We start from the raw sequence: 23,476 nt of genomic DNA on the forward strand, positions 1-23,476 counted from the left end.
AAGATAATTGATTACTCAGAATTTTGTTATAATGTGTGAATAGGTGGTGAATAAAAAATCAATAATCCATTATCATGCAGGATTATTTATGTTAATGAGTTGTTGAGCGCCATGTTAAGAAGTAAACAGGTCAAAAACCAAAACATAATCAGGTGTTGTTCCAAATGACCTGTCAAGATTGAGCTTGGAGACGAGTTCTAAATTTAAGCGCCTAAGAAAAGAACGAAGAATGATGCAAGAGTGAAGGCACTTTAAGAGAAACTACTCAAGAAAGTCATAATTGAGAAAATCGATGAAGATGAGCTTAAATCAGAGGAATTGAGCCTCCAAAATGGCTACTGATATTGGCCAGCTTCACGAAGAAGCAACTTCATCATCCTTTTTAAATATATATTTTGTATAACAACACAATGGAAGTTGTTGGGGATTATGAGTACAGCAAGAAGGATTTGATAGGGCATGGTGCCTTTGCTGTCGTGTTTAAAGGAAGGCACAGAAAGGTAAATATGTTCATGCATACACTAATTATATTGACAAAACTTTCTCAACTATGTAATGATTTATTTTGCTATAGACTTCTAATATCTTTGTTCATCATATGGACATCATTTTAAAGATATTTTGGGTTCATTTCTTCATTCATTTTCGTTGAATTTATTGAGAATATAGAGTGTTAAGTCTCATGCAGTAACTGCCAATTTCAATTGTCTTTGTTAACAAATGTTTCAGTTGACATCTGTTTGATCCATTGATCATGGTAACAAAATTTTTCTGATGTAATGTTATATTTGAAAAATGGTTTGATGTTTTCCTGTAAAATGGATTTGTAATGTAAAAGGTTTCCTGTTTGAAATACTGCACATGGAATATTACGTACAGCTTGATGGTCAAACTATTTATCATCTCCCTTTGTCATTAATTTCCTTCCTATTTATGCCCAATATCAATAATTTATATGTTGATGAATGGAAACGCTCCTTAAAATGAAATTTGAGGTTTGAAAAAGACATATGTGGGAAATTACCTGTATATAGACCTATATATGATTAATTGTTTGCAGAATCAAAGTACATAGAAATGGTACATTTGTTGAATAATTCCATTAAAATACAGTTTCTTGAAATAGTGTTTTATCATATATGTATATAAAGAAAAATAAATAGATCAATAGTTTCACATATAGTAATAAAAAACAATAATAACATTCCAGTTTAACCATGCATAACATATTGTCCATGAATTTACTAGAATATGTTTATTTGGTCAGATGTTGTTTTCTCATTCAATAAGCATACATTCGCTTGGTTGAAGAGTTCAATTTTTTTACTTCTCTTTGTTTGGAAACACAAATTTTAAAGGTGTTCCACTGCGTCATAGCAAGTGACCTAGTTCTGCAGATGTAAACATTAGGCTCGATCGTGATATATTTAGATTATATATGTAAAGAGTATATATATAAAATTTCCTTGAAACGTATCGTTTTTAAAGGCTTTGTAAATAATTACTTCTTCATAAAATACATGTATATATACTATTTATAAAGGCTCATTGTCCTGTTTTAACATAATGTCAGTTTATCCTAGTATAACTGAAATTCAAATTTGAAAATTCAAAAACATCTATTTCAGTTATACTTACTTTACAGTGGGAGTTTTATTTCAGATTAAAAAACCCCACTTTGTTTGCTCGCTTGTTATGTTATTTAAAGCATATTTAACTGCATTATTTTTACTAGTATATATACATTAAGTAATGTTTATATATACAGTCTCTGGTGTTTGTTTATATTCTTTGTATACATGTAAGATCCTTTTCTAAGCCCATTCAAATCTAAATATTTGACCTGTGTATACTTTCAGAGACCAAATCATGTGGTTGCCATTAAAAGCATCACTAAGAAGAACTTGGCCAAGTCTCAAAATCTGCTGAGCAAGGAAATCAAGATTTTAAAGGTAGAAAGTAATTTTGTTTAATACTTAAATTATACATGCTACACCTCACTCTATATCCTATGACATAAGCCCCCCTGTTGTTAAGTTCATATAGGTTTGTGTACAGAGTGTGTTTTATATAACTTTAATTATGTTCAATACAAAGGACTCAAGACAGCTGCCACTATCTGTAGGGCTCACAAGTAGATATGTAGATAAAATGATTACATCAAAATATTTTGTTATCTGTTTACAATAACAAGACACTGCTCAAATCATGAATGTTCATCAAAAAAGCCTACAAGAAAATTAGATTTGAGTTAGATTAATTTTATAGTGAATCTGCATGATCGAGGTCATTACTATTTGAGACTTATGATCTTGCTGCGCGAGAGTGACCAACAGATATAAACATCCATATAAACATGTTTATGATATGATACTGAAAAAGTGTGTGCATGAGCATGCAGTTTCTTTTACATATGTATATACATTGATCTCAAAATGTGTTAATGTGATTAGTTTAAATAAGAAGAACTATATATTGTTTGTATTAAAGTGGTAATATGGATAGTAAATAGTTCATTTTGGTTTTGTTGTAGGAATTGTCAGACCTTCATCATGAGAATGTAGTGGCTTTGTTAGACTGTAAGGTGAGTGCACCAACAACCTTGAATTGTAGGAACAAAATAGAACAGCTACATATAGTCTTTACCAAATATAGAACTATTGTAGAAACATTTAACAGTTTCTTATGGTATATATATAGTCTTTCAGCTGTAAACAGCTAGTCCAGATAATGAACTTCTTAAGTGCCGCAATTAAGATACAAAGGAAGAAATGGAACTTATAAAACCTAGCTTATATCTAGCTTCCACACCCCTGCCATAAAAAAGCTCTTGAATGAAGTGGATGTGTGGAGGAGTATTTCAAGATCTTCACTTTTACGCAGAGCACATGAATCAGTGTGGTTGCAATGCATGATGCAACTAAATATAATAACAATATCGACTGACGTATGAATTTGTGCTATAACAGGATGTTAGAAATCAATATATGTTCATTGATAGAACAATTAGATGCTTGGTAGCATATTAATTGATGAATAACCAACGTAGGTATTCAATATTTGTTAAACAGACTATTTACCGATATTTTTTATTTACCTGTCTATATAGTAAAGAATAGGAAAAAATAACATTTATAGGGAGAAAGCCTACTTAGTAACATTTACTAAAGAAGTAGAATTTGACAGAGTTATTACAACCCAAATTCTGGGTACCATGATGAACTAGTTTTTGTGGTTAGATGGAAACAAAGTGTACATAATTTACAAATCTTCATCCCCAAGCTTGACGTTAGTGTATTCTCCATATATGGTGCATGCATGGGTCTGACTTCACTATGAATTAATTTATGACATCAACATGATAATCCTAACTATAAGCCATGATTATTGGATTTTTCAATTTAAGAACACCTGGTGATGTACATATCTTATGAAATATAGGATTATTTCATGTTTTAACAGTAAATCACAAGAGAGGAAGAGAGAGAATAAGTCACAGCATGCAATTATGTAACATTGAGTAGTATTACCTGGCTAATATACTACACATACAGTTTATTCTGTACCTACAAAATTTCATCGTTCAGACTTGTTTAACTGTTAAAGAATACAACTTTAACCTGATTTTTTCTTTCTGTAAAAGGACCCCATGGCATGGTTATCTTTTGTTGGCTGGGCGACATACTACAAAGTCTAATAGGGGTTTAAATAGTCAGGGTCTTGTTGATTGGGTCATTCAAAGGTTATTATGTCCCTAAGATCTTTTGTGTCAAAACCAATGTCATTTTGATAATCATAATCTAACTCTGTATGTTAACTGAAGGAGAAGATAATTACCAGTATTTATTTTTGTAACTTGAATTTTTGGTCATTAATTATTATTAGGATTGACATATGCCCAAATTTTAAAGATAGTCACTCAGTGCATTGTAGATTTTATTTCCTTATGATTCAAGTTTCTATGAGGTAATACAAAAGTTGACATCTGCATTTACGGCATTCTTTGTTATATAATGCTGCTGAATTTTGAAATTATTATACACTGAAATTTTGTTTTATCAAATATTGGTGCATATGCAATTTTGTGTATGTTTGAGCTACTCAATAATGATATCAGTAGAAGAATATAAGCAATTATCAGTTTTGATGACAGGTGTTTGTAAACAAAGACAGAAGAGTAGACAAAGGGAGGGTCTGAATGATAAATCAATTCTAATGCGGTTCTTGTTTAGATTAGCACTGTTTGACATTCATAGGTCATGTGATCAACAGCTGATTGCTGAGTGAGCTTCATGTCGATCAGCTCCTTTGTTGGTATCCAGCCAAGCAGAAAGACCTGCGTCGTTACACAAATTTTTAAAAAAATTTCTCTAAGATGCTCATTGACGTGCGTGTTGCACAACGAATGGAAATTTAAATGGTTGTTAGGCTGGTCAAGAAGAAGTCATGCAGTGGCTATATTTTTAAAGTTTTACCATGACTTTCACTGCTTTGAAAGTCGCCTAGCTATAGCTTTCATCTCCACATGGAATTTAAACAAAATCCCATACATACTTGGGAGACAGTTTATTTAAATATTTACTTAATTCGGTGTGTGCTAGAAATATTAAGAATTACTCAGCCCCATATTTAGATTGGTTTCGTTACTTCATGCATAGAAATAGGATGACTAGATGTCTAAATCTGTATGTATGCATTTAGGTCACATAAAAAGGTTCCAGTTCAATTACTGGGTCAGACCTGACTGTGTTATTCGTCATGAGCAGTGGGGCTGAATGGTCAGTGACAGATGTGTGGTGCAATAAGAAGTAAATAGGTCATCAATAGTTCACTACCATCTAATGTTAGGTGTAGATATGAACAGTATATATGCATGCAAGTTGAAATATATGATATAATAATGCATATTATTAATCTATTTAGTACATGTTCTCCGAAAAAAAAAAATCAGGAAAATCCGTTTTTAAAAGAAATAGCAAGGATTTCTTTGTAGGAAACATGAATCAATTTCTGTTCAAAGACAAACAGACATTGAGAGTGTATAAACATATTACAAAAAGGAAGGTGCATGCCCACTTAATTTGTATTTTAAATAAAGTTCCCTGACCCCACAAGGTCACATATTATCTGAGCTACCTTTCTCATGCTTTATAGCAGGTCAACGTTCTCAGAATTCCTTACAATCGAATGCCTTGAGTGCAAGGAAATATTGACACAGGGAAACCGGGAAACTGTGTTTAGTTTTAGCAATGTCGTTACCCGAGCATTATACACTGATCATATCAAGATCATATCAAGATATTTCTGTTCACTGCGTGAGCAAAGCGGAAAAATCAGGTCTATAATAGACTATATATAATCTGGCTACCAAATTGTGTATATATAGACATATCTTTCAAACCATATTATAAAATATTTTTTTCTATACTTTAAATTGTTCCTAGTTAATTTAATATCTGAAGCCAATTATTTACATGTCATCTCAAATGAAATTGAACATAAGCTTGCCTTCTGCCATTCAAATGAATGATTTTTTAAGACTATAAGTCTTTGATTGATATATTTTTTGAAAATATTATAAATTCATGCTTGCGCATTGTCTCTAGCCATGGTCCGAAGTCTACATGCATATAGCTCATGCAATTCCAGATTAAAGAATATTGTACATATTGGCTGCTTTTGGTTTGCGACGATGATAACTGGGCAGCCTTATAACAGATCAATTATATTAATTTACTTTTTTTGTTAGATAGATTAAAAGAGAATAGAATTGTAAATAACAGTCAATTTTATAATACCTCTGTCATCCATGTATTTATTTACACAGTCGATCTACCACAAGTATTTTGTGTGTTTATGTTTTTAGCTCACCTGAGCTGAAAGCTCAAGTGAGCTATTCTGATCACATTTTGTCTGTCGTCCGTCTGTCCGTCTGTCCATCCGTCTGTCCGTCTGTCCGTCTGTCCGTAAACTTTTCACATTTTCAACATCTTCTCAAGAACTACTGGGCCAATTTCAACCAAACTTGGCACAAATCATCCTTAGGCAAAGGGGATTCAAAGTTGTGAAAATTAAGGGTCACACCCGTTTTCAAGGGGAGATAATTAGAAATTAATGAAAAATTTTGAGAAATTTTCAAAAATCTTCTTCTCAAGAACCAGAAAGCCAGGAAAGCTGAAACTTGTTTGGAAGCATCCTCAGGTAGTGTAGATTCAAAGTTGTGAAATTCATGACCCCCGGGGGTAGGGTGGGGCCACAATTGGGGGTCGAAGTTTTACATAGGAATATATAGAGTAAATCTTTAAAAATCTTCTTCTCAGAAACTAATCAGCCAGGAAAGCTGAAACTTGTGTGGAAGCATCCTCAGGTAGTGTAGATTCAAAGTTGTGAAAATCATGACCCCCAGGGGTAGGGTGGGTCCACAAAGGGGGGGTCAAAGTTTTACATAGGAATATATAGAGTAAATCTTTAAAAATCTTCTTCTCAGAAACTAATCAGCCAGGAAAGCTGAAACTTGTGTGGAAGCATCCTCAGGTAGTGTAGATTCAAAGTTGTGAAAATCATGACCCCCGGGGGTAGGGTGGGGCCACAATGGGGGGTCGAAGTTTTACATAGGAATATATAGAGTAAATCTTCAAAAATCTTCTTCTCAGAAACTAAACAGCCAGGAAAGGTGAAACTGTTGTGGAAGCATCCTCGGGTAGTGTAGATTCAAAGTTGTGAAATTCATGACCCCCGGGGGTAGGGTGGGGCCACAATGGGGGGTCGAAGTTTTACATAGGAATATATATAGTAAATCTTTAAAAATCTTCTTCTCAGAAACTAAACAGCCAGGAAAGCTGAAACTTGTGTGGAAGCATCCTCAGGTAGTGTAGATTCAAAGTTGTGAAATTCATGACCCCCAGGGGTAGGGTGGGGCCATAATGGGGGGTCGAAGTTTTACATAGGAATATATAGAGTAAATCTTTAAAAATCTTCTTCTCAGAAACTAATCAGCCAGGAAAGCTGAAACTTGTGTGGAAGCATCCTCAGGTAGTGTAGATTCAAAGTTGTGAAAATCATGACCCTCAGGGGTAGGGTGGGGCCACAGGGGGGGGTCGAAGTTTTACATAGGAATATATAGAGTAAATCTTAAAAAATCTTCTTCTCAGAAACTAAACAGCCAGGAAAGGTGAAACTGTTGTGGAAGCATCCTCGGGTAGTGTAAATTCAAAGTTGTGAAATTCATGACCCCTGGGGGTAGGGTGGGGCCACAATGGGGGGTCGAAGTTTTACATAGGAATATATAGAGTAAATCTTAAAAAATCTTCTTCTCAGAAACTAAACAGCCAGGAAAGCTGAAACTTGTGTGGAAGCATCCTCAGGTAGTGTAGATTCAAAGTTGTGAAATTCATGACCCCCAGGGGTACGGTGGGGCCACAAAGGGGGGTCAAAGTTTTACATAGGAATATATAGAGTAAATCTTTAAAAATCTTCTTCTCAGAAACTAATCAGCCAGGAAAGCTGAAACTTGTGTGGAAGCATCCTCAGGTAGTGTAGATTCAAAGTTGTGAAAATCATGATCCCTGGGGGTAGGGTGAGGCCACATTGGGGTGGGGTGTTAAAATTTTACATAGAATATATAGAGTAAATCTTTAAAAATCTTCTTCTCAGAAACTAATCAGCCAGGAAAGGTGAAACTGTTGTGGAAGCATCCTCAGGCAGTGTAGATTCAAAGTTGTGAAAATCATGATCCCTGGGGGTAGGGTGGGGCACAATGGGGGGTCGAAGTTTTACATAGGAATATATAGAGTAAATCTTTAAAAATCTTCTTCTCAGAAACTAATCAGCCAGGAAAGGTGAAACTTGTGTGGAAGTATCCTCAGGTAGTGTAGATTCAAAGTTGTGAAAATCATGATCCTTTGGGGTAGGGTGAGGCCACATGGGGGGGGGGGGGTGTCAAAGTTTTACATAGGAATATATAAAGTAAATCTTTAAAAATCTTTTTCTCAGAAACTAATCAGCAAGATGATTCTTTATAATTGTTAAAACTTTGGCTCCAGGACAATTCTTCGGCCTCACAAGAAGGTTCAGAGTTTGATGTAGCTAAATATCCCATATATAAACAATTGTAAAGGATCTTTTTGAGAACTGCAATACTCAACATGTGATATGACTATAAAATTGAAGCAGGCAGCTATTTTTTCATTAGAATCTTTTTGTATTACTGTATTGAGTTATTGCCCTTGATTTATTGATTCTTGATTATTTTAATTAATGCATCCACTGTTAACCAATTATTGTGATGATTATTTTTATACAATAATAAATATTCAATGTATATAAGTTGTTCTGCATAAGAAGTTTTGGGTTAGGCCGGATTAGTTTGTTTATTTTTGATTTCCAATTTTTAGATACTATGAATTATTTTAGGCCGGCACATATATATAGGGACAGTGTCTATTGCAGTATGATGAGTGACTGTTTGGGGTTATGGATAGATTGAATGTGTGAACATCCCTGCTCTATCTGATCTATATGTTTTCTAACCCTCGATACAAAGTGTGCAGTTATTCCTGCCTTGTGTCGCATTAATACAAGTGTGCAGTCATACCTGCTTGTAATGGTGGTGGTGGCGGCAGAGCACTAATGTATGGTCATCCCTGCTGGTGTTCAGGCCTTTCTAGCGTAAGTGTGCGGCACTCGCTGCTTGCGTTAGGTTGAGCTGTTGGCGCAAGTGTCCGGTCATCCCTGCTTGCGTAAACGTTGGTACCTGTTGAGTTGCGTAGGTCTGCGGTCATCCCTGCCTGCGTAACGTTAAGTCCCTATATATGTGCAGGAGCAGTGATTAAAGTCTGCTCTTGTAAATATTGGCAGCAATCAGGGCTATCTGAGTTCCAAGGGGGAAAATGGATTTTATTTAAACAGGATCTACATTATTATTGTACATTGTCCAGATTGTTTGTATTATGACTCCATTAAGCTGACTTTATCATACCTATTGTTCCTCAGGTGAGCGATGTGGCCCATGGGCCTCTTGTTTTGTAGATGGGCTTGAACTTTTGGTTTTCATACTAGACAAAAACTTACTTGAGCTTGATGTTCAAAATATCAGACAAAGGTTTCCGTTAGAATTAATGAGGTTATTTACTCCCGACTATTCACCTGTTGTTTACAGAATTAGAGAGGAACTGTGACTTTTTGTACCTGTTGTTGTTATGTAAACTGTAGGTTTCTCAGGTGTTATCTTTGTGTCATCAGCTGTTTGTGCTGACAGCGTTATGACCATAGTTTCAAGATAAAAGGATGTAATATTATACAATATCCTATGTTTCGTGTTTTCTTCCTTTAATGTAAACAAACTGGAGGGGGATATAAACTTTGAATAGAAAGAAATTAATGTCCTGTACGGCATCTCTTTCTTAAGCTCTAAATTAGTTGATTGAGTGTAGGGAAATGGGGGTAAAAAAAAGTGTAAAACATCTGATGTAATTGCTGTCAACAATTGACAATTAAATAGGGATTAAGTGAACCACCAGAAATTTTCCATGACATATGTAATTTAACTTGTCTAAAATGAATTTTAAGGTTGCAATAGAATATAGAAGCTCATAAAGCATGACTGTTATAAGTAGTCTAAAAAAGAAACACCAAATTTTTAATTTTTAAAGAAGCTTAATTTTCAAAAATATATTGCACATAAAGCATTTATTGAATATATATATTTATTCAACTGATTTTTTTTCAATTGTAGGAAACAACAAACCATGTTTATTTGGTAATGGAGGTAAATATCATTTTTATAATTAATTGACTTAAACTCTTTATTCAACATATTGAATCATACGTACCTGGTACATTTTTACAATACAAGAATGAAATAAATTTTTCTTTACTCAATTATAGATACAGGCATATAAATCAAATTTATTCTTATATAAAAAAAATTGATAAATTGCATTTTTTTTTTATTTATCAAAATTTATTGGTATTTTATGCAAACTGAATTTGAGGTTTGTAAATACAAAAAAATGTACACTTCGTATATTAGACTTGATAATCAGGGAAACATCTTGTTGAATTGGGCAACAAATTGATCAATTATGCATATAACATCCCTTGATACTCATCAGATTAATTTTTACTCAATGCTGTCCACTTATTTACAACATTGATCAAGACCGTTTTGTGCAGACATAGTGTTTGTAATTATTAACAATCTATTGATTCTCTCTTACAGTACTGCAATGGAGGGGACTTAGCAGATTATCTTCAGAGTAGGTGTATAAAAAGACTTAGAAATATAGAAACTTGTTATTCATCATTCCTGGCTGGATATCTTTGTCAGCTAGAGGATATATTTATTAATTTTTGAGGATCATATTCAGATACACTTCAGAGCCAGCCAGAATATTAAATACTGTAATTATGAGATATACACAAATAAGTTGTTCACATGTACATGCATGCATTTTACCACAAATTGTCAAATGTGGAAAGTGACAACGCCAGTTAATAACAAATGCTCTCATGGTACACAAATGGCATGACATTTGGGTAAACTATATACATAGATTAGAAAAATGTCATCTGGAAAGAATCAACGGTCTCTAAGAATTGCATTATGAATTATATGTGGTTCATATATATAGTGTAATGTCATCATGAGCTTTAATGCGTATTTCATACATGTATGTGAAAGAAGAATGTTCATTGTACTGTTTTCATGTGGTATTTATCTAACTTCCTTCTATTTCTTTTTTATAGCTAAAGGAACTTTAAGTGAAGACACCATTGCATCATTTTTGCGACAAATTGGTAAGATTGTTATCCCTGATATAAAATAACATCCTTGTTTATCCTATGACTGGCACTTTGTATATCACACAATTATACAGCGGACAAGTTGTGTGCAGTTGGAAGCCAACCAAGATCAACAAACATACTTATTTATAAACCTCTCCCAGATGTAAAGATGTTTTTGTTGTGTATCAAACACAAAGTACATTTTTTGCCTATAAAACACTCCATTGTACTTTTGACTGTGTATTTAAAAAGTATCTGGAGCACATCTTATTAAACTACAGGGGTACTTGTGTACTAGATAGTCTTAAGGATTAGTATCCGGAGTTCTGTTTTTGACTTTTGTGCACTATTTCTTAATAGCTGCTGCAATGCAAGTGATGAATGGCAAGGGCATTGTACACAGAGATCTGAAGCCACAGAATATTCTCCTTTGTCACGATGGCAAGCCAAACACCCCATCTACAGAAATGAGGCTGAAGATTGGTAAACATTGCTGCACACAGTTATTTTAAATGCCATATATTGATTTCTCCCCATATTTCCCATTGCTCTGCACTAAAAAAAACTATGGAATTGAGAAGCGCAATTGATTAAAATCATTGTTGTGGCATGATTGAGTTACTATTGTGTAATATGGTTAGTCTTGATGCCAATTTACTACAGACTTCGATAGTCTGTCAGTGGAACAAGAATAACTGTTTGTTTTAAACGGGAAAGGCTCTGGGAAAATGATTGTCTCCAAATCCCTGTCTTAGACTCCCAATGTCTGTGTGTATTGATTGTTCTTTTTCTGTTTACAGCTGATTTTGGCTTTGCTCGTTTCCTGAATGACGGTGTTATGGCTGCGACTTTATGTGGATCCCCCATGTATATGGTGTGTGTTTTTAATAAATATATTAATAGTTGATCTATGAATACCAACTTGCAAATTGGATTTTGTCTGGGAATAGTTAATGAAAAAAGGGAATATCAAGATCAGTGTTTCGAAAGTAACTGAACATTGAGCAGTTCGTTTGATGGTTTAGTATGTAAAATGTTAAAAATTGATTAGTCATGAGTGGATGGGGGAGGGGGGTTGGACATACCCCACCCTTCTTTAGAAATTTAAACTATGTAAATTTAGATTACCGTAGTTAGGTTACAGAATTTAGACCTTATGCCCCCCCCCCTTTTTAAAATTCATGGATCAGGGCATGTTATGTTACCTATGGTTGACTTGTAGGCTCCTGAAGTGATCATGTCCCTGCAGTATTGTGCTAAGGCAGACCTGTGGAGTATAGGCACCATTGTGTTCCAGTGCCTCACTGGCAAGGCCCCATTCCAGGCACAGACCCCTCAACAGCTCAAACACTTCTACGAAAAACATGCAGAGCTCAAGCCAAAGTAAGTGACACTGAATATCTGTCTGCCACCTCTCACTGATCTATTGGTCGGGTACATGATCCACACAGCACAGATACTGAACATGGTCAGCTAAACTGTGCAAGAGATTTGAAATATTCTTCACAAGAAAGATTTTAGTTTTTTTGATGGTTCTTTTTTTACTGTATATTATGCATGTACATTTCTTTTTCTTTTTTAAACAGTATACCGAAAGATACTTCACTTGAGCTGAGAGATTTGTTGTTAAAAATGTTGAAGAGAAATGCAAAAGACAGGATAGAGTTTGGTAAGTTAGCTAGAGAGAACATCTATTTTCCATGGCAATCACCAAACAGTTTATCCTGTTGAAATACTAAAACAGTTTATCCTGTTGAAATACTAAATTATTTTACTCATGTATTTCAGAGGATTTTTTCAAGCATCCTTTCCTCAAACCACCAGGGCAATCAGCTGCAGCATCATGTAAGTATTCAAACCACCCCTCACTAAAAAAAAAGTACTTATATATACCTATCGCTACTAAATGTACAATGATGGGTATAGTGAATGTAGGGTATTGACTGATACCTTGTATTCTAGCCTCACCTGTACCGGTCCCTGGCCGAGCCTCCCAGGGGTGCTCCTCGGAGAGCCCCACCCCTCCCAGGTGTGTGTCCGCATCACCCTTATCAGGGAAAGCCGACTACTCCACTCCTCCCTCAAAGGTAACTTTGTTGTGGCGTACAGATATTTGATTTTCTGTATGATGTTGGGAATGGGTTTTTCTAGAGGTGTATTTAACTGTATTTGGTCAGGTATCCAGGTATACAAGAGAGGAAGGCAGTGTGCTACAATTCAAAAAAAAAATTTGAGAGTGTGATTTTTATTAATCTTAAAAAGAATGAAATCTATTTTTTTTTTAAGCATAATTTTTTTTTTCATGACAGTTGTACATAGATATGCTCATTAGTTGTGTTATTACTCTGTTATAAAGGTTGTACAAATGGTGAAGCAGCAAGAAGTGGCAGAAGCCATGCAAGGTTCTACACATGACGAAGAGTTCTTAAAAGTTGATAAAGGACCGACTCCCCGCAGTAATAGTCCCACAGAGGTCAGTGTTCAAAAGAGACAGAGGACAGAGGGAGATATCAAAACCTCAATGATATTATTTTACTAATCATGTTTAAATCTTGACTCAGTTTGTAACGGTTGCTGTATTGTTTTTAGCATGACTTTGTGCTGGTGCCGGACGGAATGAGCGATCAATCTGACGGCAGTGACAAAGGAAGAGCTCCATCCACCGAGGACCTACAGGGCCTGGGGTAAGGGCAATATCTAACACATCTGTCGTATTATCCATCGATTTGGTGTCTCCAAAATATTTATAAATGATTTTCATGTCGTATAATATCAAAATATAATTGTCGCATGACTGAGCAGCCATTCTGATACTGTGATTTTTTACAGTGAGCGAGCCCAGCCTCAAGTGGTGAGGGTGGAGCCCCAGGTTGGTTCTGTGGCATATAAGAAAGACTCGGGGGATGTTTCCAGCCCTAGTAGGCCGTCATCACTCCCCATGCAGTCCAATAACCAGTCGGAGCCCATCCCGGTCCCCACCCAGGTCAAAGCCTATGAGCGAATCAGGTCCAGCAGTTCTCCACTCTCAAGTCCACGCAAATGTGGAACAGAACCATCCCCCCTTGACTCCGCAAAAGTATGGCAGCTTTTTTGTTTTATCTCACTGTAAATAATGTTTATACAGTCCTTTTTTCAAGAAATATTTCCAAAATGTTGATTGTTTATTCTGCAATGTCAGTTTATATGCCATGGAGTCATTTTTGTCCTTATCTTGCAGTTATCTAGTCAAAACATCAAGATCTCCCCTCAGCCTGAGAGTAAATTCTCTGCTCCAGACATTGGCTCCTTTTCACCTCCTACAGGTACATGTATGTGACATATCAATAAAAGTATTTTGATTTTTAATTACATCAATCTTTACTTTGTTATAATGTTACATGATCTGTAAAATATTTGCAGTTCCGCTACTCATTGGATGCTTTTTTAATGAAATGTTTCTTTGTTCCAGTGAAGTTCAGTGTCGGAACTCCTCCTAATGTTTCCACTCCTTGGAGAAGGGGCAGCATTGGCAGCTCTCAGGGTGGGGCCATATACCACCCCCCTAGCAATGCATCAAACTCCCCAAGTCGACGAGCAAGTAAGTTCTTGTAACCCGAGTATTGCATTCTGCTAGTCTGCTTTAACACTGTGTGGAGTGTGATTTCTCTGTTGTTCATAAAAAAACTCATTGCACTACATTCCTCATACATTAGCACATAAACTCTCTCATTCACTTAGGTATGGGTAGTTCACCCTCGGGCTTTAACCGCAACTTCTCAAGCCCTGGGTCATTGCCCACTATCTTGGATGCATCACCTCATTTTGAATTGAACCAAGAGCCTCAGTTTACAGACAATATGCCCACTGTCCCAGTCAGGGCACCATTTGGGCAGAGTAAACCCAAAGCCATTCCAGAGAGTAAGGGCACAAAGAGATACCACCCCTCAGAAGGTACAGTAGTCAGGAACCATTCATCCCCATCATTCCCTTTGCCTGCAGATGTAGTTTCTAATGTCTCTTTTTCTAATGGAATAACTGATTGTTTTGTAAACTACATGGTAAAATTGTGTGTTGTGTGCACTTTATAGAGTGAATTAACAATGATGAGAAAAGGAAGAGTTAAAATGAATATGCATTATAATTTCTTAGAGTTTAGCAGCAAATTTTCATACCATTGTATTGCAAAATATATGAAGACCTATATCTTTAAAAAAAAAAAAATCAGAATTCATATTTTGTGACACTTTTTGAAATTGTTTGATTCAATGTTCAGTTGACAGAGTGAAACTTAACTTGATGGAACGCTGCAATACCGACCCAGGGGCAGCAGGAGGGATGAGCATGCTGTCCCAGCAGATGAAAGTGGCCTATATGAATCAGCAAGGTACTCTATTTGTCCCTAATGATGAAAGAGAGAGAGAGAGAGGGAGAGAGAGGGAGAGAGAGAGAGAGAGAGAGATTGAGATTCATTTGTTAACCGGGTTTTCCAATGGAAAAATCCGGTTATTAAAATGGTGAAAATGGCGGGCGGGCGGGCGGGCGGCTGCCAAAAGGGTACCCTCATTGTACGGATAACTCCTCCTACAGTTTTCAAGATAGGAAGTTGTTCTTTTGCAGATCAACTGTACATATATCAGAGGTGTGCATATTGCTAGGATTTTGATTTCCGATAATTTATGGAAAAACTACCAGCTTTTGAACTTAGTCATTTTTTGGCAAAATATTGCATATAGGGTACCCTCATTGTACGGATAACTCCTCCTACAGTTCTCAAGATAGGAAGTTGTTCTTTTGCAGATCAATTGTACATATATCAGAGGTGTGCATATTGCTAGGATTTTGATTTCCGATAATTTATGAAAAAAATACCAGCTTTTGAACTTAGTCATTTTTTGGCAAAATATTACATATAGGGTACCCTCATTGTACGGATAACTCCTCCTACAGTTCTCAAGATAGGAAGTTGTTCTTTTGGAGATCAATTGTACATATATCAGAGGTGTGCATATTGCTAGGATTTTGATTTCCGATAATTTATGAAAAAAATACCAGCTTTTGAACTTAGTCATTTTTTGGCAAAATATTGCATATAGGGTACCCTCATTGTACGGATAACTCCTCCTACAGTTCTCAAGATAGGAAGTTGTTCTTTTGCAGATCAACTGTACATATATCAGAGGTGTGCATATTGCTAGGATTTTGATTTCCGATAATTTATGGAAAAAATACCAGCTTTTGAACTTACCGGTAGTCATTTTTTGGCAAAATATTGCATATAGGGTACCCTCATTGTACGGATAACTCCTCCTACAGTTCTCAAGATAGGAAGTTGTTCTTTTGCAGATCAATTGTACATATATCAGAGGTGTGCATATTGCTAGGATTTTGATTTCCGATAATTTATTAAAAAAATACTAGCTTTTGAACTTAGTCATTTTTTGGCAAAATGTTGCATATACATGTAGGGTACTCCATTTCACTGGATAAGGGTTGACATGGATTATGGATACAGTTTATATAAAAGAAAACCCGGTTTGCTGTCACATTGACAGCTTTTCACTTGTTTTGTTTTGCTGTGGCAATTTTTTTCATAACACTGCTATACATGTAATTCTTAATACAATATTATCATATTTCAAATGAATCAGACACATTTATTAAGGAATATTTTCTTTGTCCATAGGGCTGAACCAGTTGGAGGGTCAAGTGGTGAGGTACACCAGCAATGAGAACTTGGTGTCCCCCAATGACAACACGGTCCAAATGGACACCCAGAGGTCGGGGACGGGTCTGAGGCGGACCATGAGTGCCACCACCCCACCCTCAAACCTTATGTTTGCTCAGTCTCCACCTAACATGGAGGGACCAGTAGCCTTTGTGGCTCCTGGCCTTGCAGAGGAAACTCTGATGGGGGTAGGTCAGATGAACCACATTGGTGTCACTTTTCAAATATTTAGGAGATTCCAAGTCATTTGATAATAATAAGTGGATTATATGTAAATATTTACAATCAAAGAAAAACATCAGAAAAATTTGTTTGAGATGTATTTCATTTGATAAAGTGTACAAATTAGTAGCTCCTGATGTATGTACACACATGTAATTAAACTTTCTTGTGATGTTGCAGGATAACCACAATGAAATAATGGCCAAACTGAGTTTTGTGAATGATCTGGCAGATTGTGTGATGGAGTTGGCCATGGCTAAGGGAGCTCCATTGAATACCCTCTCAGAGTCAGTCAACTGGAAACAGGTAATTACAAAATACTGTACATAGATGGAGCAAATATTTTTTTTCTTTTCAAGCAAAAATCTTATTTCCACACATGTATTTTATGTTAATATTCTTACATGTACATGTATATTCATATTGTTCTTTTCTTCTTTCTTCAGGGTGAAGGTCCATTGCATGGAGATCAAATGCCCAAATTTATTGAAGCACAAAGGTAAGAATTAAGCTCATGCAGTATAAAATACATGAACAGATGTATGTAAACTTGCTTCATTTAACTTTTACTGTTGTTTAGTAAGTGGGAGTTCTATCTCTGTTTTATCTGTGTGTCAGGTTGCTGGAACAGCTGGTTCTTTATGTCCGGTCCTTACAGTTACTATCCTCCTCCCTACAGTTGGCCAGGAGGGAGATCAAGGACGAACGCCTCCAGATCAGCAACGCTCTCAAAACCTGTGAGTATTGGCTCTACAAACACAAACCCCACCCCCTCAAATTTCAGGTCTTCTTTATTGTGTTTGGTCACTGCGTAACTAAAGTACATGCATTTTGTGAAAAAGTATTAGCAATACCATCAAATAACAGATCTACTGTTTGTTTTGTTTATATAAGCAATGTACAGTATGTATTTAATGTACAGTATGTATTTAAAACAACATTTTCTGTTCATCGATTTTTGTGTCATAGTGTAAGCAATGCCTTTAATTTTTTGTCAGTGAATGTTTTACCGTTATTTAAAAGCTGTTCCATGTTGTAATACATGTACATGCATATGCAAAGGGAGACAATATTTTTTTTGGTCATTCCAGTGTTGAAGCAGATGAATGAGCGCTACCATCGGTGTGTGTCTGTCTGTAAACACATCCAGCAGAGGCTGGGCATCACCATGCAGAACGCCCTCACCCCACAGGTTGTCATAGCAACCGCTGACAAGCTCATCTACAACTACGCCATTGAAATGGTAAGTCATAAAAGTTTAAAGAATTGTTTTCATTTCCTTGTCCTAGGTACATTCACTGAATCGAAATAATTAATAAATATATATGGGCATATACATATGATAACATTTTATTGATTGATTGAGACTTTCAATGAATTTTTTTTCACAGTGTCAAACTGCTGCTCTTGATGAATTGTTTGGAAATCCTCAAGAGGTAATTTAACTTTTAAACAACTTCAGACTGATGTTAACAAAATTAACCTTTAAATTTAAAAAAAAGAATTGTTGTAAAAATACAGATTATTCATATATCCAGAAAGGTGCAAAAATTGTGTACAAGTAGATCTGCAAAATGCACATTATAATAGATTTTAAGTTTTATGTTTTATGCTTATTTACTGAAAGATTATTTCACTTTTATTCTTCCTCAGTGCTTTAAGCGCTACAACACCGCTCACATCCTGCTTCACAGTTTGTCCCAGCAAGCCAGGAACAGCAACGATAAACAGCTCCTGGATAAATGTAAGTCCTGGATAATAGAAGACATTTCACAGACAGTGTTGTACATGTATATTATGTACATGAATATTATGTGAACTTAACAATTAAGGGACTGGAAATTGGTGGACATTGTGCTTTGCTCTACTTGATGATGCATGGCTATTAACCTGATTATGTATCGGGGTCAAATACATGGAGTACAATTTCTATGACCAAATTCTGAAGTCCATGTGGATTAATATACAATGCAGTACATTTTACTGCTACTTTTTATAGAGGAGAACATTTGTACAATGGTATATTGAAAAGTTAAATATGATTTTAACAAAGAAATTACTTTCGACAATTTTTTTCTTCAGATAAAGATGCAGTGGAGCGAAGATTGTCCCACATACAGGCTACACAGAACTATTACCCCCAGTTTGAGATCAGTTGATGACAGTGTGTTTATCTTCATCCGGGGGTGTGTAAAATACAGTGATATAATAACAAGAACAAAAACTCACCAACCCATGGTGTCAAATCACTTTTTAATCTCTTCCTTACCACAAAAAAAAAGAACATGTACAGATGATGATGAAACAGTTAACTAAATAATCTTAAAAAAAAAATTACAAATGTTTGAGGGAAAAAAATGTTAAAAAAAACGTGAACTGTCATACCACTGCTGCCTATTATCATAAATATGATGATGAAATGACTATCAGTATATGGAGATCGCTAGCAATACTCAGGGATGATACAGCTTATCTCCAGACAGCAACTCATCAGTGATAGGAATCTAAGACTATTGGAGATCAGTGTGCTAAAGGACAAAAAAAATGACATTGGAATGATATTACATGGAGAAGTTACATGTATATACTGACGGTTCAAGGGATCGTGTAATATGATTTACAGGTAGACAAAATTATGTGGACCTCTGCAAGAGAAGGATCTCAAACTGTGGCGTATTTCCTTATGACAAGGGTATTCTTTGTATTCTGACCTGTTGTAGGCTATTGATTATGTGTGAGTGATTGATATTGATTGATTGATTGATTGAACAAGTGTTTGATTTATTTATAGGAAAGTGAGTGTGAAGAGGGGATATACATACATGTATACGTATATGAATTTAAAACTGCAGTGATATAGCTATGGCTGGTATTGATACTCTCTTTAAAAGAATGGAGAGTGTCAGAATATATGATATTCATATAAGTTATGGCAGATATAAACTTCTACATTACTTTACTGAAGGTTTTGTTCAAAAGCTGTTTAATTGCTTTTAGAGTACTCAGTGTATTAGCATATCTACGAAACATTTTGTTGTTTTGCTATGTTTTATGCCAAATCGTATCCCTCCACATTTATTTACGCGATTGTCTCCCTTGTGTTCAATGTCTTGCCAATGTATTTTTTTCATTCATACAATTTAAGCATGGATATTTGTACCATTTTCCATTGGTTTTAAAACATCAATTCTATGTATCATTTCCCCCTTCTAATGGTCATTTTTCAGACATTCATGCAAATTTTCTGCTCCTCGTGTCATCCATTAATTAATGAGGCTTCGTGTATGTAGATGAGCATCAAAGACGTGCTAAAAAACTCAATGCTTTGCTTTTTTTTCAAGTGCTAAAATAGAGATAGAGAAAACAAATTAACTTACTGCCTTATATTAAATTAACCTGTCTTTAGCATTTAGCAATAATATCACCCGGCACTGTTTTTAATTACGTGCATGTATGTAGCTTGTATTACATATTACATGTTGTAATAGATTGCTTGATGGAATCGATGTACACCTTTTAACTGCAATAATCTGCTGTGAAAGCTCTATCATTGTAGAAAGTCCATCAACACCATGAAAGTTGTGATAGTCAATACATTCATCCTTTTTATTTGGTCAATATTCAATATTTATAATTTATGCTTGGCTCTTTTTTAACAACTTCCCCTTAATACATGTACGTGTAAATACTAATGTTTATCTCGAGTGTATATATATATATTTACGGGGTAAACTCTTTAGCTTATTCCCTTTTTGCTATATTTTAACATCCATGTACTTATTGTCTCCCAGTGAGGATTTTGTATATGAACTTGATAAAACAAACCTCTTGAAATATTTCTGTTCAGCTTTTAATAATGGATGGAAAAAGCAAATCGTACAATGACATATGTTAAAAAGTTGTATGATTTTAAAGCAAGAGAAAAAAAAAAGACCCTTGTTTGAACAGAGAGGTTTTGAGATGTTTAAGACATTTTATTATGTGAAGCGAAAGTTAAGTAGATTAGTATTTTGTTGATGTCATGATGATAGTTTACAATTATTGGTCTTTCAGTATTTTTGTTATTTGTGATTTTTATTGTTTTTGCTGTATAATGGCTTATTTATACAACAGGAACTAAATTACATGATACATGTATATGGGTATTGATTTCAGTTCTTGGACTGATAATAACTTTATCGTGATGTTCAAGATAATTTGAGACGGACGCTGGAGAGACATTTTATGTTGTTTTTATTAGTTGTAGTACGTCTTTCATGTATTTTATTTTATAAGTGGTGGCTTTGCCTCATCACACCATTTTATTTGAAATTCCAGAATGTTTTTTAAGAATTTTGTACATATGCCAATGTACATGTAAATATCTAGGAACTTGTACGAAATTTTCCAAAAACATTTCAAAAAAACAATTGTGATATACAGATTTTAATGATGAAAGAAAGATCAATATTTATAACTTAAAGACGACCATTTCAGGATTCATATGTATTTTGGTTATGGAGAGTATAAACCAATCTCGGATCCTGCACTCGATGGATGAATTTTTCTCTCTAGTCTTTCATTGGCTTGAGATCCACTTGTGTTCTTCTGTAGTACGTGTACCTTAGTAATACCTCAGAACTCGAAGTATGACAGGCAGGTGTACATTGTATGAAAGAAATAAATGATTTCATATTTATCTTGGAATGTTTTTGTTTTATTGAAGACTTGAGCTGGTGAAGCAATATGGTGTTTAAACTACATTGTATATATATCAAGCAAGAGTTGCTTCAATATGCTTTATTGCCTAATGATGAAACGACAGATTACATGTGATTGACAGTCTAAATGAACAGTGAAATTACTGTGCATCAGTACTATACTGTACATGTATGAACAATTACAGATTGAATTATCGGTACTTGTCTTTATGGTTTTCAGAAAGTAAAAAATTCATTTCACTTGATTTTGAAAGAAAGTAAAAATGTTCAGCTTCAGTACATCAACGTTTGGTTTGGTGCATAAAGTTACAAACCAGCAGCATCTATAGATTTTTGTTTAGGGTTGAAATACTACGATACTCGTATTTTCTTACCTTTAAAAAAGGTTTATATTACAAAGTACTATAATAAACTTAAACAATCCAGAAGGACAGTATGTCAAACAAGAGGCCCACGGGCCACATCGCTCACCTGAGGACCAATAGGTATGATAAAATCAGCTTAATGGAGTCATGATACAAACTATCTGGACAATGTACAATTATACATGTAGATCCTGTATAAATAAAATCCATTTTTCCCTGGATATTCTTATGTTTATAATCATTAGTCCCTTTTCTAACAGGATGATTTTATAGTCATATCATATGTTGAGTACTGCAGTTCTCAAAAAGATCCTTAACAATAGTTTATATATGGGATATAAACGTACATCAAACTCTGAACCTTCTCGTGAGGCCAAAGAATTGTCCTGGGGCCAAAGTCTTAACAATTATGAAAAATCATCTGGCTGATTAGTTTCTGAGAAGATTTTTAAAGATTTACCCTATATATTCCTTTGATAAACTTTGACTCCCCATTGTGGCCCCACCCTACCCCTGGGGATCATGATTTTCACAACCCTGAGTCTACACTACCTGAGGATGCTTTCACACAAGTTTCAGTTTTCCTGGTTAATTAGTTTCTGAGAAGAAGATTTTTAAAGATTTACCCTGTTTATTCCTACGTAAAACATCGACCTCCCATTGTGGCCCAAACCTACCCCCAGGGGTCATGATTTTCACAAATTTGAATCTACACTACCTGAGCATGGTTCCACACAAGTGTCAGCTTTCCTGGCTAATTAGTTTCTGAGAAGAAGATTTTTAAAGATTTACTCTATATAATCATATGTTAAACTTCGACCCCCCATTGTGGCCCCAACCTACCTACAGGGGTTATGATTTTCACAACTTTGAATCTACACTACCTGAGAATGCTTCCACACAAGTTTCAGCTTTGCCGGCTGATTAGTTTCCGAGAAGAACATTTTTAAAGATTTACTCTATATATTCCTATATTAAACTTCGATCCCCAATTGTGGCCCCATCCTACCCCCGGGGATCATGATTTTCACAACTTTAAATTTACACTACCTGAGGATGCATCCACACAAGTGTCAGCTTTCCTGGCTGATTAGTTTCTGAGAAGAACATTTTTAAAGATTTACTCTATATATATATTCCTATGTTAAACTTCGACCCACCATTGTGGCCCCACCCTACCCCAAGGGGTCATCATTTTCACAACTTTGAATTTACACTACCTGAGGATGCTGTCACACAAGTTTCAGCTTTCCTGGCTGATTAGTTTCTGAGAAGAACATTTTTAAAGATTTACTGTATATATTCCTATGTAAAACTTCGACCCACCATTGTGGCCCCATCCTACCCCGGGGGTCATGATTTTCACAACTTTGAATCTACACTACCTGAAGATGGTTCCACACAAGTTTCAGCTTTCCTGGCTTATTAATTTCTGAGAAGAAGATTTTTAAAGATTTACTCTATATATTCATTTGTTAAACTTTTACCCCCCATTGTGGCCCCACCCTCAGGTGAGCTAAAAAAAGGTTAAGTTTACAATACAATAAGTTGTTAAAGTTGGTTTCTGGAAGAACAGACTTTGAAAATTTTCTTAATAAATATTGACAAATTTTTTACTTTTATAATCTTTAGTTTTTAAGATCTGTGTACAAACATAGAATTGTGAGCAAATCTCTGTATCTTGCTTATAATTCGAAGCT

The 23,476-nt window shown here is 35.2% G+C and overlaps 1 protein-coding gene across 3 annotated transcripts; it reads left to right on the plus strand.

Annotated features, from left to right (window-relative positions):
- Window positions 1–21,389, plus strand: LOC128188111 (serine/threonine-protein kinase unc-51-like). 3 transcript variants are annotated; one of them, XM_052858956.1, is made up of 27 exons: window positions 5–500; window positions 1,860–1,952; window positions 2,534–2,584; window positions 9,734–9,766; window positions 10,220–10,256; window positions 10,747–10,797; window positions 11,146–11,268; window positions 11,586–11,659; window positions 12,008–12,168; window positions 12,372–12,454; window positions 12,574–12,630; window positions 12,748–12,872; window positions 13,142–13,258; window positions 13,375–13,469; window positions 13,615–13,861; window positions 14,003–14,093; window positions 14,234–14,362; window positions 14,503–14,715; window positions 15,038–15,148; window positions 16,448–16,677; window positions 16,892–17,017; window positions 17,158–17,210; window positions 17,330–17,448; window positions 17,803–17,954; window positions 18,103–18,147; window positions 18,365–18,455; window positions 18,794–21,389. In XM_052858956.1, exons 1-27 carry the CDS (start codon window positions 411–413, stop codon window positions 18,868–18,870), a joined length of 2,874 nt encoding a protein of 957 aa, XP_052714916.1. In that variant the 5' UTR covers window positions 5–410; the 3' UTR covers window positions 18,871–21,389. The 3 variants fall into 3 exon arrangements, with proteins under 3 accessions (XP_052714918.1, XP_052714916.1, XP_052714917.1); XM_052858957.1 differs by having other exon boundaries at window positions 14,003–14,087; XM_052858958.1 differs by lacking the exon at window positions 14,503–14,715 and having other exon boundaries at window positions 1–500.
- Window positions 21,390–23,476: the final 2,087 nt, after the last annotated feature.

Source organism: Crassostrea angulata, chromosome 6, assembly GCF_025612915.1.
Source record: "Crassostrea angulata isolate pt1a10 chromosome 6, ASM2561291v2, whole genome shotgun sequence".
NCBI lineage: Eukaryota > Metazoa > Mollusca > Bivalvia > Ostreida > Ostreidae > Magallana > Magallana angulata.

What these genes read in the sequence shown, in the direction of transcription:
- LOC128188111 (XM_052858956.1), top strand. Translation starts at nt 411, where the DNA reads ATGGAAGTTGTTGGGGATTATGAGTACAGCAAGAAGGATTTGATAGGG. An exon ending in CATGCAGAGCTCAAGCCAAA is followed by an intron (nt 12,169 to 12,371) that starts GTAAGTGACACT and finishes TTTTTTAAACAG; the next exon opens with TATACCGAAAGATACTTCAC. An exon ending in CAGCAACGCTCTCAAAACCT is followed by an intron (nt 17,449 to 17,802) that starts GTGAGTATTGGC and finishes TGGTCATTCCAG; the next exon opens with TGTTGAAGCAGATGAATGAG.